The sequence below is a fragment of the Chrysemys picta genome, chromosome 11 (assembly GCF_011386835.1).
Source record: "Chrysemys picta bellii isolate R12L10 chromosome 11, ASM1138683v2, whole genome shotgun sequence".
NCBI classification, from domain to species: Eukaryota; Metazoa; Chordata; order Testudines; family Emydidae; genus Chrysemys; species Chrysemys picta.
In genome coordinates, this window is record NC_088801.1 from 27336173 (window position 1) to 27362454 (window position 26282).

Here is a 26282-nt window from a genome sequence, read left to right on the forward strand (position 1 = left end):
CTCTAATGGTTAATACAGTCTTTCTTGTGAATAGAAATTCATATTTCATTTTTTTAGTGTATTCTGAACAAGAAGTATGATGCATGTGAAACTTGCCTGAAGATCAGGGCCGGCTCCAGGCACCAGCTTAGCAAGCAGGTGCTTGGGGCAGCCACTCCGGAGGGGGGCGGCATGTCCAGCTATTAGGCGGCAATTCGGTGGAGGGTCCCTCACTCCCACTCGGAGTGAAGGACCTCCTGCCGAATTGCCGCAGATCGTGATCACGGCCTTTTTTTTTAATTTTGGGCTGCTTGGGGAGGCAAAAACCCTGGAGCCAGCCTTGCTGAAGATGTGTCTCAGGCAGTGGTCAGAACTCTCCTGGCAAATGCTGTCTGAAGGGTCTCTTCAGCACTTTTCTTAATAGTGCTTATTATGATAGTGATTTTTACAGCTCCTGCCTTTGCATCTGCCTAAGGGACTTTTTTGTCAAACTTTGGGGGAGTGCTGAGCATTGATCTCTGTCACAGCCCCTCCTCCTCCACTTGGGCCAGTTTTTTATCTGTTGGAACCCCTCAGAGCCTCAGCAGTAGTGCCTCTATGCTGGCTCCTCATAAATAGAAAAATGGAGGCTACAGTACTCTCAAAAAAGATCTTTAAGGCCTCCTCAGCATCCTTAGCAGCTACGTGCTTTGTGATGGCATCTCCTGGCTGGAAGATCACAGTTGCTGAGGTCTTAGAGGGCGCGATGAGTTTCTCAGCCAGTCATGGCCGTCAGCTCAGTGACTTATGGCTCCATCCGTGGAAGGTGGATAACCACTCAAAGCAGGCGCCATGTTCTGCCAAATTCATGGGAGCCCTGCGTTTCAGAGCAAAGCTAGACTGGCAGACAGTGCCACAAAATCGAACGGTCCTTTCCAACACCCCACGATGCCTTACGAGAGAATACAGACCAGCCTTGAGACAAATGTGTTCCTTTCAGCCTTCATTGTCGCAAGAATACCAGCAGATTCTCCAGAGGAAAGCTGTGGAACCGTGGCTTGGGAGGAAATCCCCAAGGGAGCATTGTAGCTCCCAAAGCCTTTCCATGACAGGCTGCATAAGTCTCTGCCCAGAGCTGGCGCTTGGGGGCAGAATCTCCCATTTCCTGGAGGAATGGGTTGCTTCGTCCACAGCATAGGCATTGACTCCGTAGGTGATCCGATGCTCAAGCGGCAGGGGGGGAATAGTGGGTGCTCAGCACCCAGGAGCCAGAGCTTGAGTGTGAAATGTGATGAGTTCTGTGTTGCTGACAGCTTCTGCTCTTGGGGCAGGAAGTTTGTTTATAAACAGAAGCAGGGTGATTAAGATAACAAAAAGTTTGTCATTAAATTAAGGCTCTTTAGATGATCCTGAAAGCATTCCCAGGCACTGCAGTTAAAAGGAAACAAAGGGTAGGAATAAATGGTCCATTTTCAGAATGGTGAGAAGTAAATAGTGGTGTCCCCCCAGGGGCTTGTACTGGTCTGGGATCAGTGCTGATCAACATATTCATAAATGATCTGCAAAAAGGAGTAAACAGTGAGGTGGCAAAGTTTGCAGATGATACAAAATTACTCAGTTAAGTCCAAAACAGACTGCAAAGAGTTACAAAGGGATCTTGCAAAACTGGGTCACTACAGCTCCTAAAGAAGCAGAATATCTAACCAGGTCCTCTGCTGCAGGCAGACCCAAACAGGCATCATCTAACAGCTTGGCTACTGAAAGAGAAGCACTAGTATCATTAGGTCTGTCCTTCAAAGTCATCAGAATATTTTTCTCTTAAGAGTATCAGCCTTGAAAGCATACTCCTGTCTGGACAAAATTTTGCGACCTTGTGCCAGGAACACATAGCTGGAATTCCTGGGTTTCTAGGATTTGCTATCTTAATTTTCTTCAATAAGTCTTCGACAAAGGTCCCAACCCAGTGCCATTGCATGTCCGCTGTCTGCCCTTAGCAGTGTCACATTTGCAGGATTTCGGGGCTGTCTGGTAGAGAACCCCCAGGTACATTCCTTAGGGCAGTCCGTTAGCCAAGTGGGCAACTAGATCTCTTTATCCCAAGTGGGACTTGCATTTGTACTGAGAGCCCTGATAACACCCCTGTGAACCACTGGTGTCAGTGTCACCATTTTATTTGTCAATGAAAACTTGCTTTCTGATAGCCATCATGTCTGCCAGGCAAATGTTGGCACTCATGGCACTTCTATGCAGAAACCTTACTGCATGGTATGTGAAGACAAGGTGGAGCTCAGAACTCTGGGATCATTTATCCTAAAGGTGAACTCTTCTTTACACGCTTCCCAAAAGGGGGTTCTACCTTCATTCTGTCTAAGGACACAACACCCCACCAAGGAGAAATGGCACACAGTAAATGTCAGAAGCATGCTGAAAATGTACCTTAAAATTACAGTCCATGAGGAGAGCAGGGGTCCTGCTGTATCCTTCCATCCAAAATGGCAAGGACTCAGTGCTTCCAAGTCCTCTATTGTTAAGTAATTAGATCACACATTGTGGAAGTGTAGAAGGCTTCAGGAGATTCCAGGTCCAGAAGGGATCAGGGCACACACTATGCAAACTCTGGCGACTTCGTGGACAGAACAAGCTAATACATCCACAGCAGACACTTGTTTGTGAAGCACTACAAGGTGGACTTCCTGTCCTCTGCTGAGGCATCCTTTGGCAGTAAAATGCTGCGGGTGGTAGCCTGTAAATGATTTTGCCCTCTGAGCAAATAATACAGATGGGGAAGGATACTATTTTCTTTTTTTTTTTTTTTTTTACTTTTTCTAAACCCTCCCTACATCTGTTCAGTGCTTGCTACTTCACAGACTTCAAGAACTGTGGAAGACAGAGCTGCAGAATGGAAAATTTCTTACCGATAATTGTCTTTCTGCTAGCAGCCTCTCCCACAATTCTGCCCAGTTATTAAGTGGAAACATTACCATACGACTGATCTTTAGTCTAATGTACATAGTCATTTTGTTATCTCTGGAATATTTGTTAATTTTATGCAAGTTTTACAGCTTGGAAATAACTCATCTTGGAGTGAGCAGAGGGAGCAATGGCCAGACCAGGCAGCTCCAAAACTCTAATCTGCCTCTGTGAGCTGCAGCGAGAGGAGAACAGTCCAGACATCAAGAATTGTAAGAGAGACAATTAACAGAAAGGAAATTATTGGTAAGAAAGCTCTGTTCTCCAGGACCATGATGTCATGGTGTGGCAACTGAAAACCACTGGTCCCCAGAATATGAGTGAGTTTGTGCTGAAAATACACAGGTAACGTAGCCAAAGGAGAGGCTTCAGTCTTCTAGAGATATTAGCCAGGCTGCTTGGACAACTTTGCTGTAAAATTTAACCTGCTGATAAATGGAACATAGACATTTTCATATTGGATCATTAGACCACTGGTACCTGTACTACAGTATTCTATCTGATGGGCCAGGACTAGATGGGAGGAAGTTAATTAATTTGCCCATAATTTCTTCCCAAACCCCTCAGTTAGAGGTTAGCTAATGCCCCGAAGCATTTTTGTGTGTTTTATATGCCTTTCAAATTTGTTGGTTTAAAAAAATCGTACTAATGTAACTGAAGTTCTCGTTATCCACATGAATGTGTCCATTTCTTTTCTGAATTCTGTTTAAAATCTTGGCCTCAACTATATCTTGTAACAGTGGAATAAAGATCTTTGAATATGTATAATGCAAGGATTTTCAGACGAGATTGTTTTGTAGCAAGATTGTTTAATATGCAGATTGTTTCACTGCTCTTGACCCAAAGTTAATGCATCAATCATACTGCAGACATGTGAACTTAGAAAGCTGTTTCCTTGTAAATTAGTGACTACTGACACCACCACAATCGGATGAAAAAAACATGCATCAGTGCTCAGCAAGCAGAAGAGAGGAGAGGCTTTTTCCAGGTTTACGTTTGGCTGGTTTGAGATGTTAAGTTTACATGTTGCTTATTGGGAACAATAAATATATTCAAACATTTTTAGAACAGCATAGAAAAATCCCAGGGTGCATGATAGGAAAACCAATAAAACCAACAAAGTTGCAGACTTTTAAAAATTATATTTGAATAGTGTGAAATTCAACTGGATTCCAAACCAAAAGGTACTCAGAACCCTTTGTCAAAATTTTGCTTGCATAAAAGTAACTCAGGGAAGATGGCATTGTAATAGGTTTTTATGAACAAATCCAGTCCTAAAAAGATAGTTTGGAAGAACACACTGCTCTAGGGACTTCTAGTGTGTTAGCAAACATTCTCATCAGAAATGAATTGTAAATGGTGTTTTTTAAAACATTTTTGTTATATTTTTTTTTTTAGAATGACAATATGTAAGACACCATCACTTGGGGAAAACAAGCACTTTAGAAAGGGGTTTAATTTATAGTGGCCAGTCTGATTTGGGGTTTTAAAAAAAACCCAAAGTGCCTATGTGTTTTGACCATGTAAATATGCTTTATGGAAGACCTAATTTTCATTTAGACAGCTTCTACATAGTTGGCTGGAAGCATGCCAGTCTTGCCAGTCCTCTGTACAGTCCCATACATCCAGCCTTCATCAATAGCCTGGACATTTACAATTGCATCTCCATCTTTGAAGGAAACTTCATCAGCATCAGCTGCCATATAGTCATACATGGCACGGTAGGTCTTCTATTAAAAAAAAGAAAAAGTCATACTAAGAGGTTGAACAATTTGTGGCAACTTATGGCTTTTTTTAACAGGTTATAAGGCAGCAGTGTACCACCCAAGGATGTAATTTCATATTCTCTTTATGCTTGTAAATATTTAGCCCAATTCCCCCTCCCCCAATAAATAAACTCTGTAGTTTGCAGGCTACGTTCAGCTCCAGTTCTCAGCCATGTATTCCATGCCTGCACAATGTGGGGTGGGGAGAAGAGATTAGTTGGGCGGTCACACAGCAGTGTCTGTAATGTCCACTTCATGAAGGAGACTGGAGCCCAAAAAAGGGATGCCCTATCTTAGTGTATCATTTGGGCAACTCTGAATGGCAGACTTGTATGGAACTCTAGCCACCAATTTTAAGCCACCCTCCCCTTGCAGAACTCTTGCTGAGGGCAGCACTGTACACACCTTGCATTCCCCCTGGCACAGCTGGAACTTGTCATTTAACTTGCATGTCCTCAGCTAATGGTAATAAACGTGGTCCCTGGCTTTAGGTTTAAAAAGCAGCCCTTAGAGGGTGAGAAGACTACTATGTAATTTTCAGGTCTGGGCTGGAGCTCATGCCATTCCTGCTAATGTAAGATGCATCATTTTGCCCAGACCTTCCACTATCAGTGTGGCATGCTGGCACATCTGCTACTGAATCAGTTTCTGCATGCGGTGTGCCTTAGTGCTCATCAATGCTTGAGGGACCGCCCCTGTTGTTTAATGTGTGATATCTGAAGAAACTATTATACTTGGAGAAGCCAAGCCTGTTATCTAAATCACAGGAGATTTCAGATGCTGCAGTTAATAGAAGGCCTCAGGTGCATAAATGGTACTAGCTCTAAACTGAGCCTGTTTATTCAGTATGATCACCATGGGGAAAAGGTGAAAGTGGCTAAAGAAAATCACAACCATTACTTTTATTGTAACTAGTAAAACAACTTGGGCCTGACAGTCCAAAAACAATGTAATCAATTTTACTTACACCCGTGGTAGATGGGTGAGAGGGAACGGAAGACACTGTTGTCAGCTGGGTGGCAACAGAAGAAGATCTTTGTTGTGGCAGTTCTATAGTTTTAGCTTGTTTGTAAGCCACTGGAAAAGAAAAGGTTGTTTAAATGATAAGTGAGTTGGAGGATTATTTTTTTTCTCTCTCCCTTCCCCCTTCAAGTTTTTCCCGAGCTAAGAACTTTGCATACAAATAGTATTTTTAACATGAATAAAGATACTTGGTCAAATCATCAGTTTAATTTTATTAATTTTATTTAACCTAATGTACATCAGGTGGGGTCTCAGCCACTGTCTCAAGAACCTCAACTGCTAGCAGAGCACCTCACCCTCCCTGACTGAACTACCCTCGTTATCTCCATACTGATTTATACCTGCCTCTGGAGATTTTAATTACTTGCATCTGAAGAAGTGAGGTTCTTACTCACAACAGCTTATGCTCCCAATACTTCTGTTAGCCTTAAAGGTGCCACAGGACCCTCTGTTGCTTGTCTCAAGATTGTGTAGTTATGTTTTTGTCATGGCTAAAATGTACTGTTAGATGAAAGGTTTGATTGAAAAAAACCTGAGTATCTTGAATGGTGTGCAGATATTTAAAAGGGCCATATCTACCTCACAGGGTTATGAGGTTCAAAAATTGGACAAGTTGTTTCACGTGTCTGGGCCATATGTCACACAGTCTGTTGCACAGCTACCTGTTCCGTAACTGGCGTTCTTCAAGATGTGTTGCTCCTGTCTATTCCACAGTAGGTATGCATGCTCGCCACGTGCACCGGTGCTGGAAGTTTTTCCCTTAGCAGTATCCATAGCCGGGGAGCCCCGCCTGCATATTGTGCTATAAGGGGAGCCACGGGCTCCCCCGACTCTCGGTTCCTTCTTGCCAGCCAACTCCGACAGAGGGGAAGGAGGGCGGGGTGTAGAATAGACAGGAGCAACACATCTCGAAGAACGCCAGTTACGGAACAGGTAACTGTCCTTTCTTCATCAAGTGATTGCTCCTGTGTATTCTACAATAGATGATTCCAAGCAGTATCTGTTGGAGGAGTTCACAATGGTTCGGGACGAAGTACCGCCCGGCCGAACCCGACATCGTCCCTAGACTGGGAGATGATTGCGTAATGCGAAGTAAACGTGTGAACTGAGGCCCATGTGGCCGCCCTACAGGTGTCCTGAATGGGGGCATAGGCAGCTGATGGGGCCTGAGCCCTCGTAGAGTGAGCCTTAATGATAAGTGGTGGGGGAATCCCTGCCAGGTCATAGCACATGCGTATGCACGAGGTAATCCAGCGGGAGAGCCGCTGGGTAGAGAGAGGTTGCCCTCTTGCCCGCTCGGCCGAGGCAACAAAGCGTTGAGAGGATCTCCAGAACGGCTTAGTCTGATCCAGATAAAAAGTCAATGCCCTACGCCCATCTAGCGTGTGGAGGCAACGTTCCTCGTTAGAGGCATGGGGCTTAGGGCAGAGCATGGGAAGAAAGATACTGTGCTCCATATGGAGGGAGGAATGCCGGGTGTGGGCGAAGCTGGACCTTATCCCTATGGAAAACCGTACAGGGAGGTTCAAGGCCCTGAGCTCCGAGACACATCAGGCAGACGTGATTGCCACGAGGAAGGCCACCTTCCATGAGAGGTGTGACCAGGAACACATGTCTCACAGGGCCCCCCTTCGAACCACTAGCCGTGACAAGACCAGGTTGAGGTCCCATTGTGGCACGGGGGGGTCTAGCACACAAGAACGAATGGACTAGGCCCTTCAGGAAGCGAGAGGTCATAGGGTGGGAAAAGACCGAGTGCCCTTGCACTGGTGGGTGAAAAGCCGATATGGCTGCGAGGTGTACCCTGACTGAGGCTGGTGCCAGACCATGGGTCCTAAGGGACAAAAGGTAGTCCAGGATGAACTGGAGAGGAGCGGCGGAGGGGGAAACTCCCCACTTGCTCACCCACCTGGCAAATCTGGACCACTTCACCACGTACATCCAACGCATGGACGGCTTTCCAGGAGGACTCGCCTAACCTGCTCCGAACACTTGTTTAGCCACGGGGTCGGGTGGAACGTGGCCAGGTTGGGATGGAGGAGGCATCCTCCGTCTTGGGAGAGGAGGTCCGGGCGGAGCGGTAGCGCCCTCGGGGGAGGCTGCCAAGAGACGTAGGAGGGGCCCGTACGAGTGCGGGCGGGGCCACACTGGGGCTATGAGAATGACCCTCGCCTTGTCCACCTTTACTTTCTCCAGGACCTTGGCGATGAGGGGGAGGCATATAGGAGCTGGCCTGACCAGCTCATGAGGAATGCGTCGGAGAGCGCACCATTCTCCACCCGTCCCCTGGAGCAGAACTGTGGGCAGCACCAGTTCTGGCGGGTAGCAAACAGGTCGATCTGGGGAGCTCCCCACTCTAGGAAAATCCTGTGGGTGACCTCCGAGTGGAGCAACCACTCGTACTGGGGGGGGGAGAAGACCCTGCTGACGCAGTCTGCTTGCATATTGCAGACGCCCGGGAGGTGAGCCGCCCTCGGGGAGATATCGTGGGCTATACAGAACTCCCATAAGGCCAGGGCTTCCCGGCAGAGGGCTAGGGAACGAGTCCCGCCTTGCTTGTTGATATGGCAGCAGTATTGTCCATGAGGACTCTGACTACCCTGCCACAGAGGTGCATGAGAAATGCCATACACGCCAGTCGTATCACCCTGAGTTCCCTGACATTTATGTGCAGGGACAAGTCCAGGGGTGACTACGTCCCCATGGTCTGCACGTCTCCCATGTGGGCTCCCCAGCCTAGGTCCGAAGCATCGGACATCAGGTCTATGGATGGGTTGGCCTCTCTGAAGGGAACCCCTTGTAGGATATTGCTTGGGAGGGACCACCACTGAAGGGAAGCCAATACCGGGGACGGGATTGAGAGGATCTTGTCCAGGCCATCCCGGGCTTGGGAGGCTAGCCAGAGTTGGAGGGGCCTCATCCAGAGTCTGGCATGGGGAACCACATATGTGCAGGCCGCCATGTGTCCCAGGAGCCAGAGGCATGCCCTGGCTGTGGTCACCAGGAATGTGGAGACCGAGGCAATGAGATCCCTTAGGGTCTCGAACCTGTCCAGGGGAAGAGAGGCTGTAGCCTTGGAGGAATCTAGGAGAGCCCCAATGAACTCTATGCGCTGGACTGGCACTAGAGTAGATTTGGCCTCGTTCAAGATCAGGCCTAGGTTTTTGCAGGTGGCCAGGAGTAGCCGCATGTGGAACTCCACCTCTGGATGAGACTCGCCCTTAAGGAGCCAGTCGTCCAGGTAAGGAAAGATTTGTAGCCCCTGTTTCCTGAGGTACGCCGCCACCACTGCCATGCATTTTGTGAACACCTTGGGGGCTGGGGACAGGCCAAAGGGGAGGACCGCAAACTGGTAGTGCCCCGTCCCGACCACAAATCTGAGAAAGCCTCTGTGCCCCTCGAAAATGTGGACGTGGAAATAAGCGTCATGGAGGTCCAGGGCAGCATACCAGTCCCCCAGGTCTAGGGAGGAGATAATAGAAGCCAAGGACACCATGCGGAACTTGGAATGGGTTAGGAACCTGTTCGGGTCGCGCAGGTCCAGGATGGGTCTGAGACCCCCTTTTGCCTTGGGGATCAGGAAGTAACGGGAGTAAAAACCCTTGCCCTGAAACTGTGTCGGGATGCGTTCCACCACCCCGAGGCTGAGTAGTTGATCCACCTCCTGGTCTAGGAGGCAGGCATGCTCGGGATCCCCCGGGACCATGATGGGGGGGTGGGTAGCTTGGCGGGGGAGAAGTGAACTGCAGAATGAATCCCTTGGAAATAGTACTGAGGACCCACTGGTCCGACATTATGCAGGACCAAGCCCTGAGGAAGGCAGACAATCAGTTGCAGAACACAAACTTCATTGGTCGGGGGGTTGCTTTCCCTGCCTCTTGTCCTTAGGGGGACCAGGCTGCTGGGTAGAGCGGGACTGCCTCTGAGACCGGCGTTTCTGGTCTCTAGGCCTTTTATATGGGGGCTCATATCTGCTCCTAGCAGGTTTAGCTGCCGGGAGCGATTTGGCCTTGTCCTTCACCGGAAAGACATAGAGGCCCAAGGTCTGCAGAGTGGTGCAGGAGTCTTTCATCCCATGTAGCCTGATGTCCGTCTGGTCTGCAAAGAGCGCCTTGCCATCGAACGGGAGGTCCTGCATCAGAGATTGGGCCTCGGTCGACAGACCCGATAACAGGAGCCATGACGCCCGGCTCATGGAGATTGCGGAAGCCATGGAGTGAGCCGCTGTATCAGCTGCATCCGACGCCGCCTGCAGGGCCGCCTTAGCCACTGCCAACCCCTCTTCCACCAGAACCCTGAAGTCCTTCCTGTCCTTGTCTGGGAGAAGGGGCTCGAACTTAGGCAAGGACTCCCACAGGTTAAAGTCATACCTGCTGAGTAAGGCCTGGTGGTTGGCTACTCTCAACTGAAAACTAGCTAACGAATAAATCTTTCTGCCAAAGGAGACGAGTGGGCAGAGGGTGGGCGCAGGTTGGCCTTGGCGCTCCCTGTGGTTCACCGACTCAACCACAAGTGAGTTAGGCACCGGGTGGGAATAAAGGTATTCGTGACCCTTCGCCAGCACAAAGTACTTTCTCTCAGCCTTCTTGGAGATTGGAGCCAAGGAGGCGGGAGTTTGCCACAGGGAACTGGTGATGTTGGCAACACCTTGGTGGAGTGGCAGGGCCACACGGCCTGGTACCGAGGGAGATAAAACGTTGAAGAGGGAATCAGACGGTTCCTCCATCTCCTCGGCTTGTAGCTGAAGGCTGGATGCCACCCACGTCAGCAAGTCCTGGTGTGCCTTAAAGTCCTCCTGCAGGACCGAAAGCGGAGGTGCCACAATGGCGTCATCCGGTGCCGGAGACGCGGCACACGCGGAGCCGGGCACCGCGATCAGTGCTGGGGCGTCAAGACCCAGGTCGGAGTCCGGTCTGCCAAGTATTGGCCCGTCGACTTATCCCGTGGACGGCCCGACGAGGCCGATGGAGCCTCGGACGCGCCGGTGACCGAACGGGCCCCAGGCTGGGCCGGTACCTGCTGCCACGGTGCCCACTGGCACCATTGTCCTTGCCACGGGGTACCGTGCCATTGACCTTGCTGGGTACCCGACGGCACAACGTGTCCCAGTGGGGCAGCACGGCCCGAGGACGGGAAGAGGGGTGCCGAGGCCAAGGTGGCCGAAGAGCGTTCGGTGCCACGGGAGCGATGGGAATGGTGCCTGTAGCGACGTCTCCCTCGCGATCTGGGCCTCCATGATGAGGAACGGTACCCCCTCGACGAACTGCTTCGGTACCCGTGATAGCGGTACAAAGCCCGGTGCCTTGACGCCGAGGTACCACGTGGGGAGTCTCTGGCGCGGCGTCTGATCGAGCGGGAGCTGGAGCGCAAACGACGATGTCCGTCGCGTCTAGATCGGCTCCGGGGAGCGTTCCCGGCGCCTCTCACGGTGCCTGCGCTCGCTGGCGGGCGGCGTAGAGGGGGCCCGCGATTCCCATCTCAACAGCAGGTCAAAGGGTCAGGGCGGCATTGACGGTGGCCGGGAGTCACCCGAAGAGCAGCGCTGCGCGTCGAGCGGTGCGGGGAGCGATCCCCGGAGCAGGAGCTGCAGCTCGCTGAAGAGGTCTGACGGGCACCTAACGGGGGCTTGCCTCGAGACCTGGGGGCCAGGGCCGGCTCTGGCTTTTTTGCCCCCCAGGCAAAAAAGCCTCCCGCCGCCCTCCTCCCCCCCCACAGTGCGGCAGGGGAGGGTGCCGAGCCCAGCCTCGGGCCCGCTCTCCCCGACTGGCCAGAGCGCCGGAGGGAAGGCGGCAAGCCCGCCGCGGCTCTGCTGGCGGCCGGAGCCCCGGGAGGAGGGTGGAGAGCCCGGCTGGGGCTCCGCTCTCCCTGGCGGCCAGAGTGCCGGGGGGAGGGCGGCGAGCCCGCCGCAGCACCACGCTCCCCAGTGGCGAGCCGGCCGGGGCTCCGCGCTCCCCGGCGGCCAGAGTGCTGGGGGGAGGGTGGTGAGCCCTGCCGGGGCTCTGCTCTCCCTGGCGGCGAGCCCGCTGCAGCTCTGCTCTCCCCGGTGGCCGGAGTCGGAGCGCCGCGCCGCCCCCCTCCAGGTGCCGCCCCAAGCACAAGCATCGACGGCATCCGTACTGGGGATGTCTGGGTCGATGGCACTGGGCTGCTCCGCTCCACGAGCTGGAAGTCTTAAGCCCGGGGGGGACCGAGGGCTGTCCAGCGCGGGACCAGCCTCCCCCTTGTCCTTATCGTGGCGTCACTGCAAGGCCGGGCCCTTCCCTTGCTTCCTGGAGGGAGAGCGGCGTCGAGGGGGCCTCGCTACATACCGACAACGCGGCGGGCGGTGCCGAGTCTGATCTGCGCACTGGTGTCGGTGCTGACGCCTACTCCATCAGGAGAGCTTGAAGTCTGAAGTCCCTCTCCTTTTTAGTTCTTGATTTGAACGAACTACAGATCTTACAACAGTCACTAATATGAGTCTCACCCAGGCAGCGAAGATGCTCAGCGTGAGGGTCGCTCCTGGGCATAGAACGGCGACAGGAGTCGCACAACTTGAAGCCTGGGGCACAGGGCATGCCCCGAGCCCAAGCTAACACTGAGAACGATCCGACGAACGGTACCGCTAGAGAAGAAGGGCTGCAGCGAAGCTGAAGCGCTAAGTTCCGACTACCTTCACTGGGGGCAAGAGGAACTGAGGGTGGGAGGAGCCCGTGGCTCCCCTTTTAGCGCGATATACAGGCGCCACTCCAGGGGTCACCGCGGGGCTCCCCGGCTACGGATACTGCTAAGGGAAAAACTTCCGGCACCGGTGCATGTGGCGAGCATGCACACCTATTGTGGAATACACAGGAGCAATCACTCGAAGAAGAACCCAGGAGTCCCAACTCTTAGTACTATTGCTTTAACCACCTCTGAAGTACTGCAGTGACACACTGTAATACCTTTTCCCTGAGGTTTTAAAGTTGAGGGATGTGAGCCAAAAGTTCCTTAGTAGGAGTTCAACATCTCTTCCCACTCATATAATCCCCCCATTTTCCCCAGCCATCCCCTTCCTACAGAATGCTGGAAGAGAGCCCATAACCCCAAAAGGGGACAGAGACTTTCTCCATCATTGACCCCAGGCTTCCATATCGTAAGCTGTGTGTCAGTTTCTCCCTCCCACAGTCCATTCAGCTAACATATGCCACCTCCTCCCCTGCTACTTCCGGGACAGCAAGAGAGTGAGACATGACATGTGAGAAGTACAGGCTTAGGGAGAAAGGGTTATTGGTATAGGTGAGTTAGTCATCAGGACTTGCAGCAGGCAAGTGTCCCAGTATAGTCCAACTAGAACGTTTTCCTTTCTCCAGGCAAGGCCCCTGTTGTCCCACTTTGGTGGTGCTTTAGCCATTAAGAACTGGCCTGTTCCTATGTTGTTAAATACCTCAGAATTAGATAATGTCCTAATGGCTAACACCATCCATAGCTCTATTGACATTTACTTGTAGGTTAGATGAAGCACTAGTGAGAATGAGGTAGGGAGCTGTCTTACAAAATGCAAAGGAGAAGTGAGACTGGGCTACACAAGTCTTTTTTTATCTTGAGATCTTCCAAGATTTTGTTCCCTTCCTACCTGTTGTAGTTGTGGTGAAGAGGCCTCCATTGCTGTAATAAGACAGGTGGTGATCAGCGCCTTCTGAATGCTCAGATTTCTCATCCCCGGCGCTGAGGCTTAATGCACTGGCAGAGCGGGATTGCTCCCGGCTGCGGCGCTGGGCTTGGACTGGAGGAGAACAAGCAGAAACCAGATTGAGTGCCTGGACCTATTTACCTCGGTGGTACGCTGTTACTAAAGGCCATATTTTTCCTCTAAAAGTGCATTACTATTGACATCAGTGCAGTTATGTTGGTATACAGTAAGCTGGAGAGAATCTGGCATGGTAGATATAAGCAGCTAAGCAAAAGTTACTTACATTCTAAATATTACTGTTGCTTAGAAAGCTAATGGAGAAACCACAGAATTAGGGACTCTCAACTACACATACAGCTGCAGTGCTACTGAAGGGGCACTGGGGACTTCATGATAGAATTGTAACCTAATAGGCACAATTGTGATGTTCTTAATTTTTTTTTTTAATACAAAGCAATATTTTTATTCTGTTTTCCAACATTCTCTCCTGCTGCACCCTCTAGTTAGAGGGCAGCTGCTCTACTTTTCTTCATGTTCCCTTTTCTGTATCTGGTTGGATGGTACCTACATTGCCAACATTTAACTATCACTTTCTTTGGAATAAGCAAAATGTGATATTTTAAAAGCACTTGGTCTCAGTTATTAACATGATAAGTAAAAATTAGCAGGGCCATTTATAAACATTAATGAAACCTGAAGCTGAACACAACTCCCTTTTGGTTGTCACTCTTACTAGATTGGAATTTTCCAAAACATGCAGGATGCGATATGTATTCATAAATCAACCTCTGCCCCCACCCAAGTAACACAAAGCTGGGTCAAGATTGCTGAACATTTTTCTTATTGGTGTTTGCAGTACAGAGCTTTTCTCTAAAAATGAAAGGGAGTAAGAAAAAAGACTAACAGCTCTGCATCCATTTCATTTTAGATAAGTGATGAAAGACGCACATTTGATAAGCAACCTATAATACAGTGATTTAAGCCAGCAGTAGACAATCCAATGCATCTGTGTTAAAGGCATAATATACATGTATATACTTGCGGTTGAATAATATGTGTTTTCTGAAGAGTAGCAATATCAAATATCCAGTTAACTATACGTACAAGTAGATAAGTTTAAACATATAGCCATGTAGGCTGGGATTTTCAAAGGCAAGTCCTGTTATCTTTCAGTGGGACGTTGGGCCCTAGGTGGGTTTGAAAATCCTAGCCATATTGAATAAAGTGCTTCCAGAAGTCAACATGGAAATCTATTCGGTTGTATTCCTTAACCTGCTGATGGAATTCAATCTTCATTGGATAGTAGATAGAGAGTTGACCTGTCCTTGTGTATCTAAAAACATACATTTCAAGTAACAACACATTTGACCACACACTGTGTTGAATAGAACATCTGGTCAACGGCAGCTATTGTGGGACACACCAGAAATCATGTGCAAGCTTCTAGACTGAATGTTGTCTTCTGCTGGGTCATAGTCAAAGACTGATCCAGGATTAGTACGCCACACACGAAGACCTGAAAGAGAAATGTACTGTTTTTACCAACTATCCAAAAGTCCACTTACATCTTGAATAGGAAAAGAATAGGAACATAAGACGTTCCTATACGCAGTAATTTTGTCTTTTGGAGCTGAATATGTTTGAAGGCCATAAGAGAAGTTTGAAGAGAACTTAAAACTATACTTCTCAAATCTGGCTGTAACACAGACCAGATAATTGTGCAAGGCCCATTTCCTTATTACTCTGTCAAGTGATGCCATTGTACAGTAACAGATTTGCCAACCGCGTCTCCAGGATCTGCAAGGATATGTCCATCTGTGCTTAGAAAGAAATTAAAACAATATTTTAAATCAATATGAATTATGATCTTTCTATGTTAAATTTAGAAAGACCTGGATCAAACAGTAGGTTTCTAGATTGCATGATGTGTAGCTAATATTGCCCATTGAAGAGAGCTTCACAACATTTAAATTGAAGAGTGACTAAAATAGCTCAAAGTAACGCTGACTAATGAATCAAACTGATCTAACATGATGCAACAGCTGGAAGTTAAAGCTAGACAAATTCAGACTAGACATAAGTAGTGTTCCCTCTAATTTTTTCTATCCATGTGCAGAATTAATTTTATGTTCACCAATAACACTGGTCTACAATTTTTGAGAAGTCGTCTGCTTCAGAGATAAAATGTGCTATTTATTATGTATTTTGATGTGCTGAATTCAAATATGACAATTAAAACAACTGGCTACTGTTTCTAAGATATTTAAGTGTTTACATTTTATGTCTATGTATATTGTGTAGATAGTAGAGTTTTAATCATAAATTGTAAACCTAGGTCTTTTCAGGTGTTTATGGTTGCGTTACATGATAATATTTCACCTGTCCTGTTTATGTAACACTTTAAAAATCAGCAGAAGAGTTATATAAATAAAATTTATTATGAAACAAAAGGCAAAAAACTATTATGTACATAGTTTAGTTCTATTCAGTGTCTACTCGGCGCTTCTTGGCTTGTCCCCTGTATTCATTAAATGGAGCATCTCTTGTCACTGTCCAGCAATAGTCTGCAAGCATTGATGGGCTCCATTTGCCCTGATAGCGTTTCTCCATTGTTGCAATGTCCTGGTGAAATCGCTCGCCATGCTCGTCGCTCACTGCTCCGCAGTTCGGTGGGAAAAAAATCTAGATGAGAGTACAAAAAATGTATCTTCAGTGACATATTGCAATCAAGGCTTTTGTATGCCTTGAGGAGGTTTTCCACCAACAACCTGTAGTTGTCTGCCTTGTTGTTTCAAAGAAAATTTATTGCCACTAACTGGAAGGCTTTCCATGCCGTCTTTTCCTTGCCACGCAGTGCATGGTCAAATGCATCATCTCGAAGAAGTTCACAAATCTGAGAACCAACAAAGACACCTTCCTTTATCTTAGCTTCACTTAACCTTGGAAATTTTCCATGGAGGTACTTGAAAGCTGCTTGTGTTTTGTCAATGGCCTTGACAAAGTTCTTCATCAGACCCATTGCCATTATGCAGTAAAACAGCTTTAAGACTCATCTTCGATGAATCAATGAACAGTCTCCACTCATCTGGATCGTGAATGATGTTGAGGGCTGCCATCACACCCTCGAGTTGTTGCAGGCTACAAGATCACCTTCCATGAAGAAGAATGGGACAAGATCCTTTTGACGGTCACGGAACATGGAAACCCTAACATCACCTGCCAGGAGATTCCACTGCTGTAGTCTGGAGCCCAACAGCTCTGCCTTACTCTTGGTGGTTCAGAGGAGGAGGATGGGAGAAAATGTGGGTCCTGTGACATTGATGGTTCAGGACCAGAAGTTTCATCCTCTTCCTCGTCTGACTCAAGTGAGAATGATTCTGGTGCATGAGGAACTGGCAGTCCTTCTCCGTGGGGTACTGGGCATATAGCTGATGGAATGTTTGGATAATGCACAGTCCACTTTTTCTTCTTTGACACACCTTTCCCAACTGGAGGTACCATGCAGAATTAACAATTGCTAGTATGATCTGTTGGCTCTCTCCAAATCATTGGCACTGCAAAAGGCATAGATTTCCTTTTCCTGTTCAACCACTGGCGAAGCTTTGTTGCACAAGTGTTGCAGCATATGGATGGGGCCCACCTCTTGTCCTGATCTCCAATTTTGCAGCCAAAATAAAGGTGATAGGCTTTCTTAACCATAGTGGTTATACTGCGCTTTTGTGATGCAAAAGTCACTTCACCACAAACATAGCCGAAGTTATCTGCACAGTTCACACAAGTACGAGGCATCTCTGCTCACTTTGGCTAAACAGAAATGTGTCCCTTTGCAAAATCAAACACTGACAAATGAGAGTACGACACCGTATGATTTCTAGAGCTGATATAGGGCAATTTGTTCAGCAGAGTGATGTAAGCTTCGTTATGATTGCATCATCCATGACTTCTAGGAATAACATGATGCAATTCATATCATGTATGATGCAATACCAGCTTCAGATTGCATCATTCATTGTTTTGCCTAAAAAGCAAGTACTGTCCAAACCCAGTCATAGATCCAGTCAAAGCTGTATTTTAGTCATTTCTGGTTTAAATTGTGATCCCTTCCCTTTATAACTCACTTATCATCCGCCATTCCCAAGTCAAGGGTCGTATATAGTGACCCAATAGCATATCTTGAAAACTACAGCCAATCAACAATTTTAAGCATCATTTTCGTTCTCAGTGACCCAGAATTAGTAAAGTTTGACTACATTTATTTCAGAAGCATTTTGGCTGTAGAGCAGTGTAATGTGTGGATGGATGTACACCACCAACAGAAACAAAAACTTTTTTTTTTTTTTTTTGGTAAAGTTACCATAGGGATAATTACTTCAGTCAGGCCAGGTTAGGCATTTTAGAATTCACTACTCAATGAATTAAATTTAAGCATAAGAGAGAAATAAAATTATGAAATGCATAGACCAGTCAAAAAACTAAAGTAACAGCACTTTGAAAGAACAAAATTACAGCGCATATATGTGCATTGCAGGAAGCACCAACTAGTAACACCACCACCACCAGAATGTGTTGGGATGTGAGTGTGAAAGAGTGTGTTTGTGAAAGAGAGACAGTGTGTGTGAGACACAGAGACTGTATATATGTGTGTGTGTGTGTGTGTGTGTGTGTGTTTGAGAGAGGGAGAGACACACACACAGATTGTGCGAGTGTGCTGGCTGCTGGGGGAGTCGGAGAGACCATGTGCTATCTCTTTAAGGCACTCACACCAGAAGGCTCAGACCATGGCAGTTGAGCTCTCCTGCTCCTGAGCCCTGTCCCCCTCCCTGGCTCTGTGGAGAAGGGGTACATGGCAAGGGAGAGGGGGACACCCTGACATAAGCCTCCCCTCCCCCACAGAGGGTCCCAGGAGCAGCTGGCCGGGTAAATTGTATGTTTTTCCTCTTAGACTGTTCTATTAATTATTTTGAAGGTGTTCCATGGCCTGTGTTATACAGGAGATCAGTCTAGATGATCACAATGGTCCCTTCGGGTCTTGGAATCTGTGAAAAGTGCTTAGGATGGTAAATTTTCATGACCATGTTGAGTTTTACACAGGGCAGAAGAAATGCTCTCAGTACTGCTATGCAGTGTGAGTGCTGAATACCTGTGATTGTCTCTTGATCCTGGTCCACTCGTTTTCGCTCCATTTCTACAACCTTTCTTTGAATGCCCCTGTAGTGAATATCACTGAAGTCCTGCATGTTCTTTTTCACACGCTCTGTAATGGGGTCAGTAACCACAGGTGTGAAGCTACCTTTGTGTTTTTCAAAATCTTCATGGTATTTCACCTACAATTAAAAAAAAAAAAGACATGTCCATTCCTCTGTAGAGTAGCTACTCTTGGTATTTCTGCTTGCCTTGAATTAATAGCTAGTAAAGATGTGCATTGGCATCTCTGACTTCTGAAATCCAAGAGACACGGAAGTCCCAAATATGTATCCCTTGTGGAGTCTATAAGGGATAAATTCAGTTTGGCTTTTGCTATTTAAATATGGCAACCAGAATCACCATAGACACATTATCCATGACGTGACAACTCTGATCGCTCAAGAACTGAGTTAAATTTTGATTATATCACTTGCTAACCTTCTTAAAAAAAAGGAAGCCTTACTGTAGAGATGTGTCGCTGGTTCTCTCGTACGCGCCTCATTTCGGGGGTATCCAATACATAAGCTGCTTTGCCTTGCACTTGTTTCCGGAAACTATCTGAATAGAGGACCTAACAAATGAGAAACAGGAAGTGAATGTGGGTCAGTACGCTGGCTCTGAATTCTCAGAGACATTTTGCACAGGAGTGACGAGATGAGACAAAATGAATGAGGACATGCTGGAGAGAGCCTCTAGGCCACCACGCTAGTTTAGTTATTGAGACATGGGTAGCACTGGCTTTTGAGAGGCATGGTATAAGAACATGCCTCAAACTTTCTTTTCACTAAGTAAAAGATCTTTTACTCTGATCGCTAAAGTCTTTTAAAGGCAAAGTAGTGATGAAAGCCTGATTAATTCTGTTAGATGAGTATGTAAAAAAATTGCTGCCTTGGTAAACAAAGGCCAGAGCCAAACCTTAGAGAGTTTTTTGGGCCATATTCTGTTCTCATTTATTGACATTCAACTCATTGACTTCATAGAGTTATCAGTGAGTAGTGGAGAAAATAATTAGGCCCATTTTATCCTTCTAATATTCAATTACATGGGGGGGAGGGGAATTAGGATCTCAAATACTGTGTTGATGAGGGCCATATAGGTTCAGTGAAACTATCTGCATGCATAAGCATTTGCCAGGAGAGGGCACGACAAGTCTCTGCTGTCTTGAGTAACAGCTTATGGGGGGCGTTACTGCCTGTAGGAATGAATACATTTTATGTAGAACACAAGTTACTAACAGAAAATACCCATAATGCTGAAGAATGTCCATTATGCATCACATACCATATATGCACTTTAAACACAGAGGCTATTACCAGGAATTTAGATGGTTACATTTGTTATTTGAAGTCAAATTGTTATGTAAAACAAGGAATCAGATGAAAATAGAGAGCCAGTTAAAACAAGGAATGGAAAACTCCAGGAATTAGAGTTATATTTTAGTATCATTTTAAAACTTCAAAACTAGGTAAGGAAGTTAATATTTAGATGTTTTAAAGTTGAATGAGGAAAGGACTAAATGATTTATAATGTTAAAATGTTATTTTGTAGCTTATTTATTTGTCCTAGCAAATACCGAGCTAATGTTTTCTTGATTGCGTTTAGCTCTCTCCATCTCTGGAGTGATAGGTGTCGGAGTTCCTTTTCCCATGTGCTCTTTGTACAACACCTATAGCACACAAAAAAAGTGTCCAGAAGTCAAAGACTAGACAATTGTTGATGAATCATGGTGTAAATTGTGTTATTGTTTAATCATACTCTCACTGCATGGATAAAAGGATATCAAGAAGTAAAGCAGTTAAAACGTTATTTCATTATGCAAAAAGTAAAATAATTATTTCAAAAGGAAAAAAAAAGGCAAGTTGAGAAAATTGGGGTAAAATTAGAAGCAGAACAAAGTTTTTGAGGCTTGTTATTTTTTTAATATAAGGTTGTTCCTTTCAATACCAAGCTAATGTTTTCTTGATTCCGTTTGACTCTCTCCATCTCTGGAGTGACAGGTGTCGGCGTTGCTTTCCCTACGTTTTCTTTGTAAGCAACCTACAGGTTACAAAGAAGTATCCAAAAATCACAAAAAATGTACAAGTGAATTTTTTAAAACTATTACTTTTGTAATAGTAAAGTTTATTGTGTTAATAGGAAAAATCCCTCTGGAAAAAATATTTAAAAAGTTGTTAAAATCAATGCTTGTAATTTTAAAAAGCCAATTAAAATTACATTTAAAAATGTGGGGGAGAAACAAAACTAGTCAGATGAAAGGTATTTTTTAAAAATGCACTGTCACATCACATTTTATTTTCTCAAGACAATACCGAGCTAATGTTTTCTTGATTGCGTTTGACTCTCTCCATCTCTGGAGTAACAGGTGTTGGGGTTGCTCGCCCCAAGTTTTCTTTGTATAATACCTACGGGATACAAAAGACGTATCCAGAAAAAACAAGTTACTTATCAAATTTAAAAAATCATGACTTGTTATGTTACACAGCACTGCATGAATGCCAAACAGCTAAAGGGACAAGGATGTGGAAGAGCAAGAAAAAAAAAACTGGAAAAAAATAATTAAAAATGAAGTTTTCATATTAAAATAGAAGGGCTCTATCCAGCTGCAAATATTTATGGTACTGCAGGATGCACAAGCTCTCGGAAGTTGTCTGTGCCTTGGGCAGACCTAGTCAAGAAAGAGGTTGCTCCAGGAGACCTGAAAAATGAGTCCCTAACTCCCATGCACCACATCACTGCCTTCATGTATTATGCAAACCTTAAGATTAGGATTGGAGGAGGAATTGCTGTAGGAGGGGCAGCTGGTAAGAGGCTTTTCAGTTCTCAATCACCTGAACTAGTTGTAATCTGAATCCCAATCCAAATGAGACTCCATTGACTGAACCTTCTCACAGCTGCCAGGGTATGATCACTGTGGGTGGTTGGGGGTTTCTCCAGTGAAGACATCCCTTCTTACTACTTTCTCCACTAAATCACCATTTGGAAAGGATTCTTCTCTCTGTGTCTCTGTTTTGAAGCTCTCAGCCAGAGATGTTTATTTCTCTGGCTGATTGACACCAGTCAGCCAAATTAAAAACCAGGGGCAGATGTTCTGTAAATCTCACTGCATCACTCCCAGGACCCTGACTGCTGTATATGGCAATATGAGACTTCATCCCTTAAAAGGGGCAGGTTGTACAGTTGTGCAATTCCAGTTAAGGCAATGGAAAGACTCCTACTGATTCTAATGGGAGCTGGATCACGCCCTAATGTTTAAGCCCATGTGGTTCTCAATGTTTCCTAGCGTTTGGCTACACTTGCAGCTGTACAACGCTTGAGTTAAACCCGCCTTTGTACAGCTGAGTAGGGAAAGCGCTGCAGTCTATCCAGCATTCAAATGGTTGCAACGTGCTTTTCAAAAGGGGGGTGGGGTGGGGTGGCATGTGACAGGAAGTGTGGGGGGAGAGTGAGTGGGTTTTTGGAGTGCTGAGAGTGTGTCAGCACGCTATCTTGTACGTTCAGACCCCCTGCTTCTCACTCACTCACTCACTCACTCACTCACTCACTCACTCAAAGCAAACAGCAAAATGTTTGCTTTTTCTCTCTGAAACAGAGCTTTGAAACGGCACCTCCGCATTCCTGCAGCCGATCACAACAATGAGAAGAGTGGCCACTTGATAAGGGGATTATCACAGCACAGTAAGTTAACTCCTCATTCACACTGACACCCGGGAGTTGTAGCCAAGGCACAGTAAACGTTATTCCTCTCGGGGAGGTGGAGTACCAGCAGCGCTGTAGGCAGGGAGATACAGCACTGTACGTGCCTTGCCAGTGTGGACGGGGAGTGAGATACAGCACTCTGGGAGGCTTTATTGTGCTGTAACTCACAAGTGTAGCCAAGGCCCTAGATACTGTCAACTACTTCCAACTCCCAGAGGTCTAGAGGATGTCACCAGGTCAGTTCCTAACTGGATTCAGTGGAACAATAGGGAGGAAGTACTGTTGAGCTCGTATAGGCCAGCAGCCACAGAGACTGTTAATATCTGGATAGAGCCCTACAGTCACAGAGCTAGGTTATAAAACAATCTTAAAATTCCAGGAGCAGACTGTTAACACTAAAGCTAGGTTTATTTTTAGGAGCAAAAGAAATTATGCAAACAGAGCCATATCTAACGTTTTAAGCTAAAAAAGCCTTTCTGAAATATGTTAGTGTTATTTTATTAAAAAATAGGAGCAAAGGGGGAAAAACTGTTTATTTTATAGGTACCGAGCTAATGTGTTCTTGATTGCGTTTGACTCTCTCCATCTCTGGAGTGACTGGTGTTGGGGTCGCTTTCCCCACGTGTTCTTTGTACAAAACCTACATGATACAAAGGAGTATCCAAAAATCATAAAAAGGCAATGACAATAAAAACAAGAGCTTCTGAATTATCACATTTAGAAAGGGTTACTTTTTGGGGCCCATTCCTGTTTCCAGTAAAATCAATAAGTGCTTTGTGATTGATCTAATTGGCTGCAGGAATGGCTCCATTAAGGAATCAGCACTGCATGAAAGCAAAATAGCTTAGTAGAATAAGGAGTCTGGAAGGGTTAAACAAAAACAAAACAACCCCCGCCCCCATTTATTGAAAAAAGAAAGTCAATTAAATTGTTGTTCTAATAAAATCCTAGTACCAAAGGATTAAAGATGAGACTCTGTAGCTTATTTATAAGTGTAAAAGGTAGGAATTTTATGCCAAGAGGTGAATTCACATCCATTTTAAAGTTAGAAAGCATGGATTGTTAAAACCTCTAGTGTTAGGTTAAACAGTTCAGATCTTAAAAAGAGTGTTTTTCCTGCTAAAAATACCGAGCTAATGTGTTCTTGATTGCGTTTGACTCTCTCCATCTCTGGAGTGACTGGTGTTGGGGTAGCTTTCCCTACATTTTCTTTGTACAACACCTGTGAGACATAAGAAAGCAGCCATAGAAAGCAGCAATAAATAAAACTCCGTTTGTTTACAAGTTGGAACCCTAGGGCATGTTCTATCTTTTCATGTGTAAGACTTAGGTGTTACATTTTTAAAAGAATGCATCTGGGGAAATACAGATCTAACATTGCGTTTTAACCACAAAAGAATTCTTTGAACAAATATTGTGTTTTAACAAGACCACAAAAAAGCAGTAGTTAAGGCTGTTACGAAAATGCGTGGTGGTAAAAAAAAAAAATTAACGTAAAAGTTTCAGAGAAAATAAAGATTGAAAAGTGAAGAAGGACAAATGGTTAAAAGTTCTCAAGATTAGAAATGTGGCATTAAAAATGTTTTAAAAAGGAACAACATCAAAACAAAAATAGGTTAAAATAATGGGAGGTCAGTGTCATTTGTTAAAAAAGTTCATTTTTAAACAGAGTTAAAGGGAACTTTTCGCTTATCAGAAATACCGAGCTAAAGTTTTCTTGATTGCGTTTGACCCTCTCAATCTCTGGAGTGACAGGTAAGGGGGTTCCAGTCCCCAAGTTCTCTTTGTACAACACCTGTGTGGTAATGAAGCATCCAAAAAATAATAAAAAAATCAGAAAAGCAACAATTAATAAAGTGCCACATTATGTCAGGTATTAAGTCTGGTTGGTCTGATTCTGCTTTTCTATACTGGCTGAATGCCATGAAAGTTTTGGCTGTGCAAGGAGTATGGGTTCAAGACCAGATAATTCTAATGTCTTATTGTGGAATATGTATTGAATCCACCAGAGAATGGTTTTCTTGGCGAACACAGATCAAAAACGTAATCTGATTACATGAGAAAGTTTTATGACTGGCTCTCACTCTATTTTATTAGAGATTCTGACCCATGTTCCTTGCATGGTGAGTGACAGATACAATAGAGATTTTTAAAAATATCCAACAGGACAGAAAAAAAAAAAAAAAGGCTTGAACAAGGAGTAAAGTGGTTAACATTACTGAGGATCATACAAATAGTAAAGTTAGGAAGAAGATTAAGTAACAGTCACTGTAAAATTGCAGTAAAATGATGGAAAGAGGATGGTCTTATTGGTATAAGTTAATTACATGAAAGGGATAGGGTGTGTGGTTTTTGTTTTCTTTATAAAGATTAAAATGTGCATTTTAAATGGAGTTAAAGGAAACTTTTGTCTTTCAAAAATACCGAGCTAAAGTTTTCTTGATTGCGTTTGACTCTCTCCATCTCTGGAGTGACAGGTGTTGGGGTTCCTGTCCCCAGATTCTCTTTGTACAACACCTGTGGGGTAACATGGAAATAGCCCAAAAAGAAAAAGAAAAAAAGCAAGAGTCAATAATATCTCGTGTGCTGGCAGAAAGGGATAAGTGTGAGGGATACAATTTTTTCACAGCCACCCCGAACTAAAAGCAAGACAAATTAATGAAATAAAAGCTGTAGAGTCAGTGTAATATACAATACATTGTGATCAATTTTGATGGAAAGAGGGTTTTTTATATGTGGATCACATGAAATATCTAGGTTTGAAGGCTATTTTAGAGGATAAAAATGTTGCTTAAAAAGGAATGAAAGGATTTTTCATAAATAATGAAATAACATTTTCTTGATTGTATTTGACCCTGTGTTTCTGGAGAGAGAGAGAGATTGATGTTCCTTCCCTAAATTCTCTTTGTATAACATGTGCAATGAGGAGTTGTCATAAAAAAAAAATCAATAAAATGGTGCCAGAGTTAAGATTAAGGAATCTTGCTGCCTTATTCTGAAAAGGGCACAGGGATTACATTATAAAGAGTGCATCTGGGAATGGTACTTGAGAAATACTTATTTAACATTGCTGTCTGACTGCACGTGAAATTTCTCTCTCTCTCTCTCTCTCTCTCTCTCTCTCTAAGAAATGCACCTATGCTGGCAATTTTGACCCATAGGACCAGAGCTTCAAATGAAGGTATGCCAGTTTACACAGATAAGGATTCAACTGAGAGTGTTTGCACCATGAGAGATAGGAAGGATGGGACAAAAGGCATCTGACATGACAGAAAAGAAGCAGTCTGCTCTAAATACTAACTAAATGCTTCTTTAGCCCTTGCAGAAATACCGAGACAGACTCTCAGCAGTCTAAATTGGTGTAGTTACACTGAAATTATACAGATTTATATCAGCTGAGGTTTTGGCCAAACATGTCTTAATTGATATGTGCATTAAACCAGAAAAAAAAAAAATCAAGGATTGAGGTAATTTTTTTTAAAAGCCTGTTATTAAAAAAAAATAGATAGATAGCAACGTTCAGGATTATCTAAACCATAAAACATGAATAGGAATAAGGTATCAATCACTGGGAACTGCAGAAAAAGATGGGGGAAAGGATGGTTTTATCAGTATAAGTTGATTACAGGGAAAGGATAGCAGTATAGTTATTTTGGTAAAGGTTAAAACATTTAAAAATGAGTTAAAGGAAACTTTTTTCATTTGGTAAAATACCGAGCTAAAGTTTTCTTGATTGCGTTTGACTCTCTCAATCTCTGGTGTGACAGGTGTTGGAATTCCTGTCCCCAGGTTCTCTTTGTACAACACCTGTTGAGTAACAAGGACGTGTTAAAAAAAATTTTTTTTTTAAAAGGTCAGTAATACTCCACTTGACGAGGGTAAGTGTTGATCATAAGGAATACAATTTTTATGTCTACCACATCCACTCTGCACCAAAAAAGCAGGAAGTATTAATGAATAAGCCAGCTAAGATCAGTGTTATACAGGAATTGTGATCAACTCGGATAGAATTCTTTAGACTTGCAGAAATACCA

At 45.1% G+C, this 26282-nt stretch overlaps 1 protein-coding gene across 50 annotated transcripts in view; it reads right to left on the reverse strand.

Annotated features, from left to right (window-relative positions):
• Nucleotides 1–3720: 3720 nt before the first annotated feature.
• Nucleotides 3721–26282, reverse strand: part of NEB (nebulin) — a 204642-nt gene continuing 182080 nt past the window's right edge. For 7 of the 50 annotated variants that reach the window (XM_065561691.1, XM_065561679.1, XM_065561678.1 and 4 more), the window contains 11 exons: nucleotides 23378–23470; nucleotides 22796–22888; nucleotides 20862–20954; nucleotides 20497–20589; nucleotides 20126–20218; nucleotides 19016–19123; nucleotides 18509–18692; nucleotides 14792–14884; nucleotides 13312–13461; nucleotides 5662–5771; nucleotides 3721–4658 (listed from right to left, as the gene is read on the reverse strand). In XM_065561691.1, coding sequence (XP_065417763.1) covers nucleotides 4485–4658; nucleotides 5662–5771; nucleotides 13312–13461; nucleotides 14792–14884; nucleotides 18509–18692; nucleotides 19016–19123; nucleotides 20126–20218; nucleotides 20497–20589; nucleotides 20862–20954; nucleotides 22796–22888; nucleotides 23378–23470 — 1284 coding nt within the window. In that variant the 3' untranslated portion in view covers nucleotides 3721–4484. Of the gene's footprint in view, nucleotides 4659–5661; nucleotides 5772–13311; nucleotides 13462–14791; nucleotides 14885–18508; nucleotides 18693–19015; nucleotides 19124–20125; nucleotides 20219–20496; nucleotides 20590–20861; nucleotides 20955–22795; nucleotides 22889–23377; nucleotides 23471–23950; nucleotides 24044–24672; nucleotides 24766–25962; nucleotides 26056–26282 lie in introns of all 50 variants that reach the window. The other 43 variants (XM_065561663.1, XM_065561664.1, XM_065561662.1 and 40 more) reach the window with 12 other exon arrangements.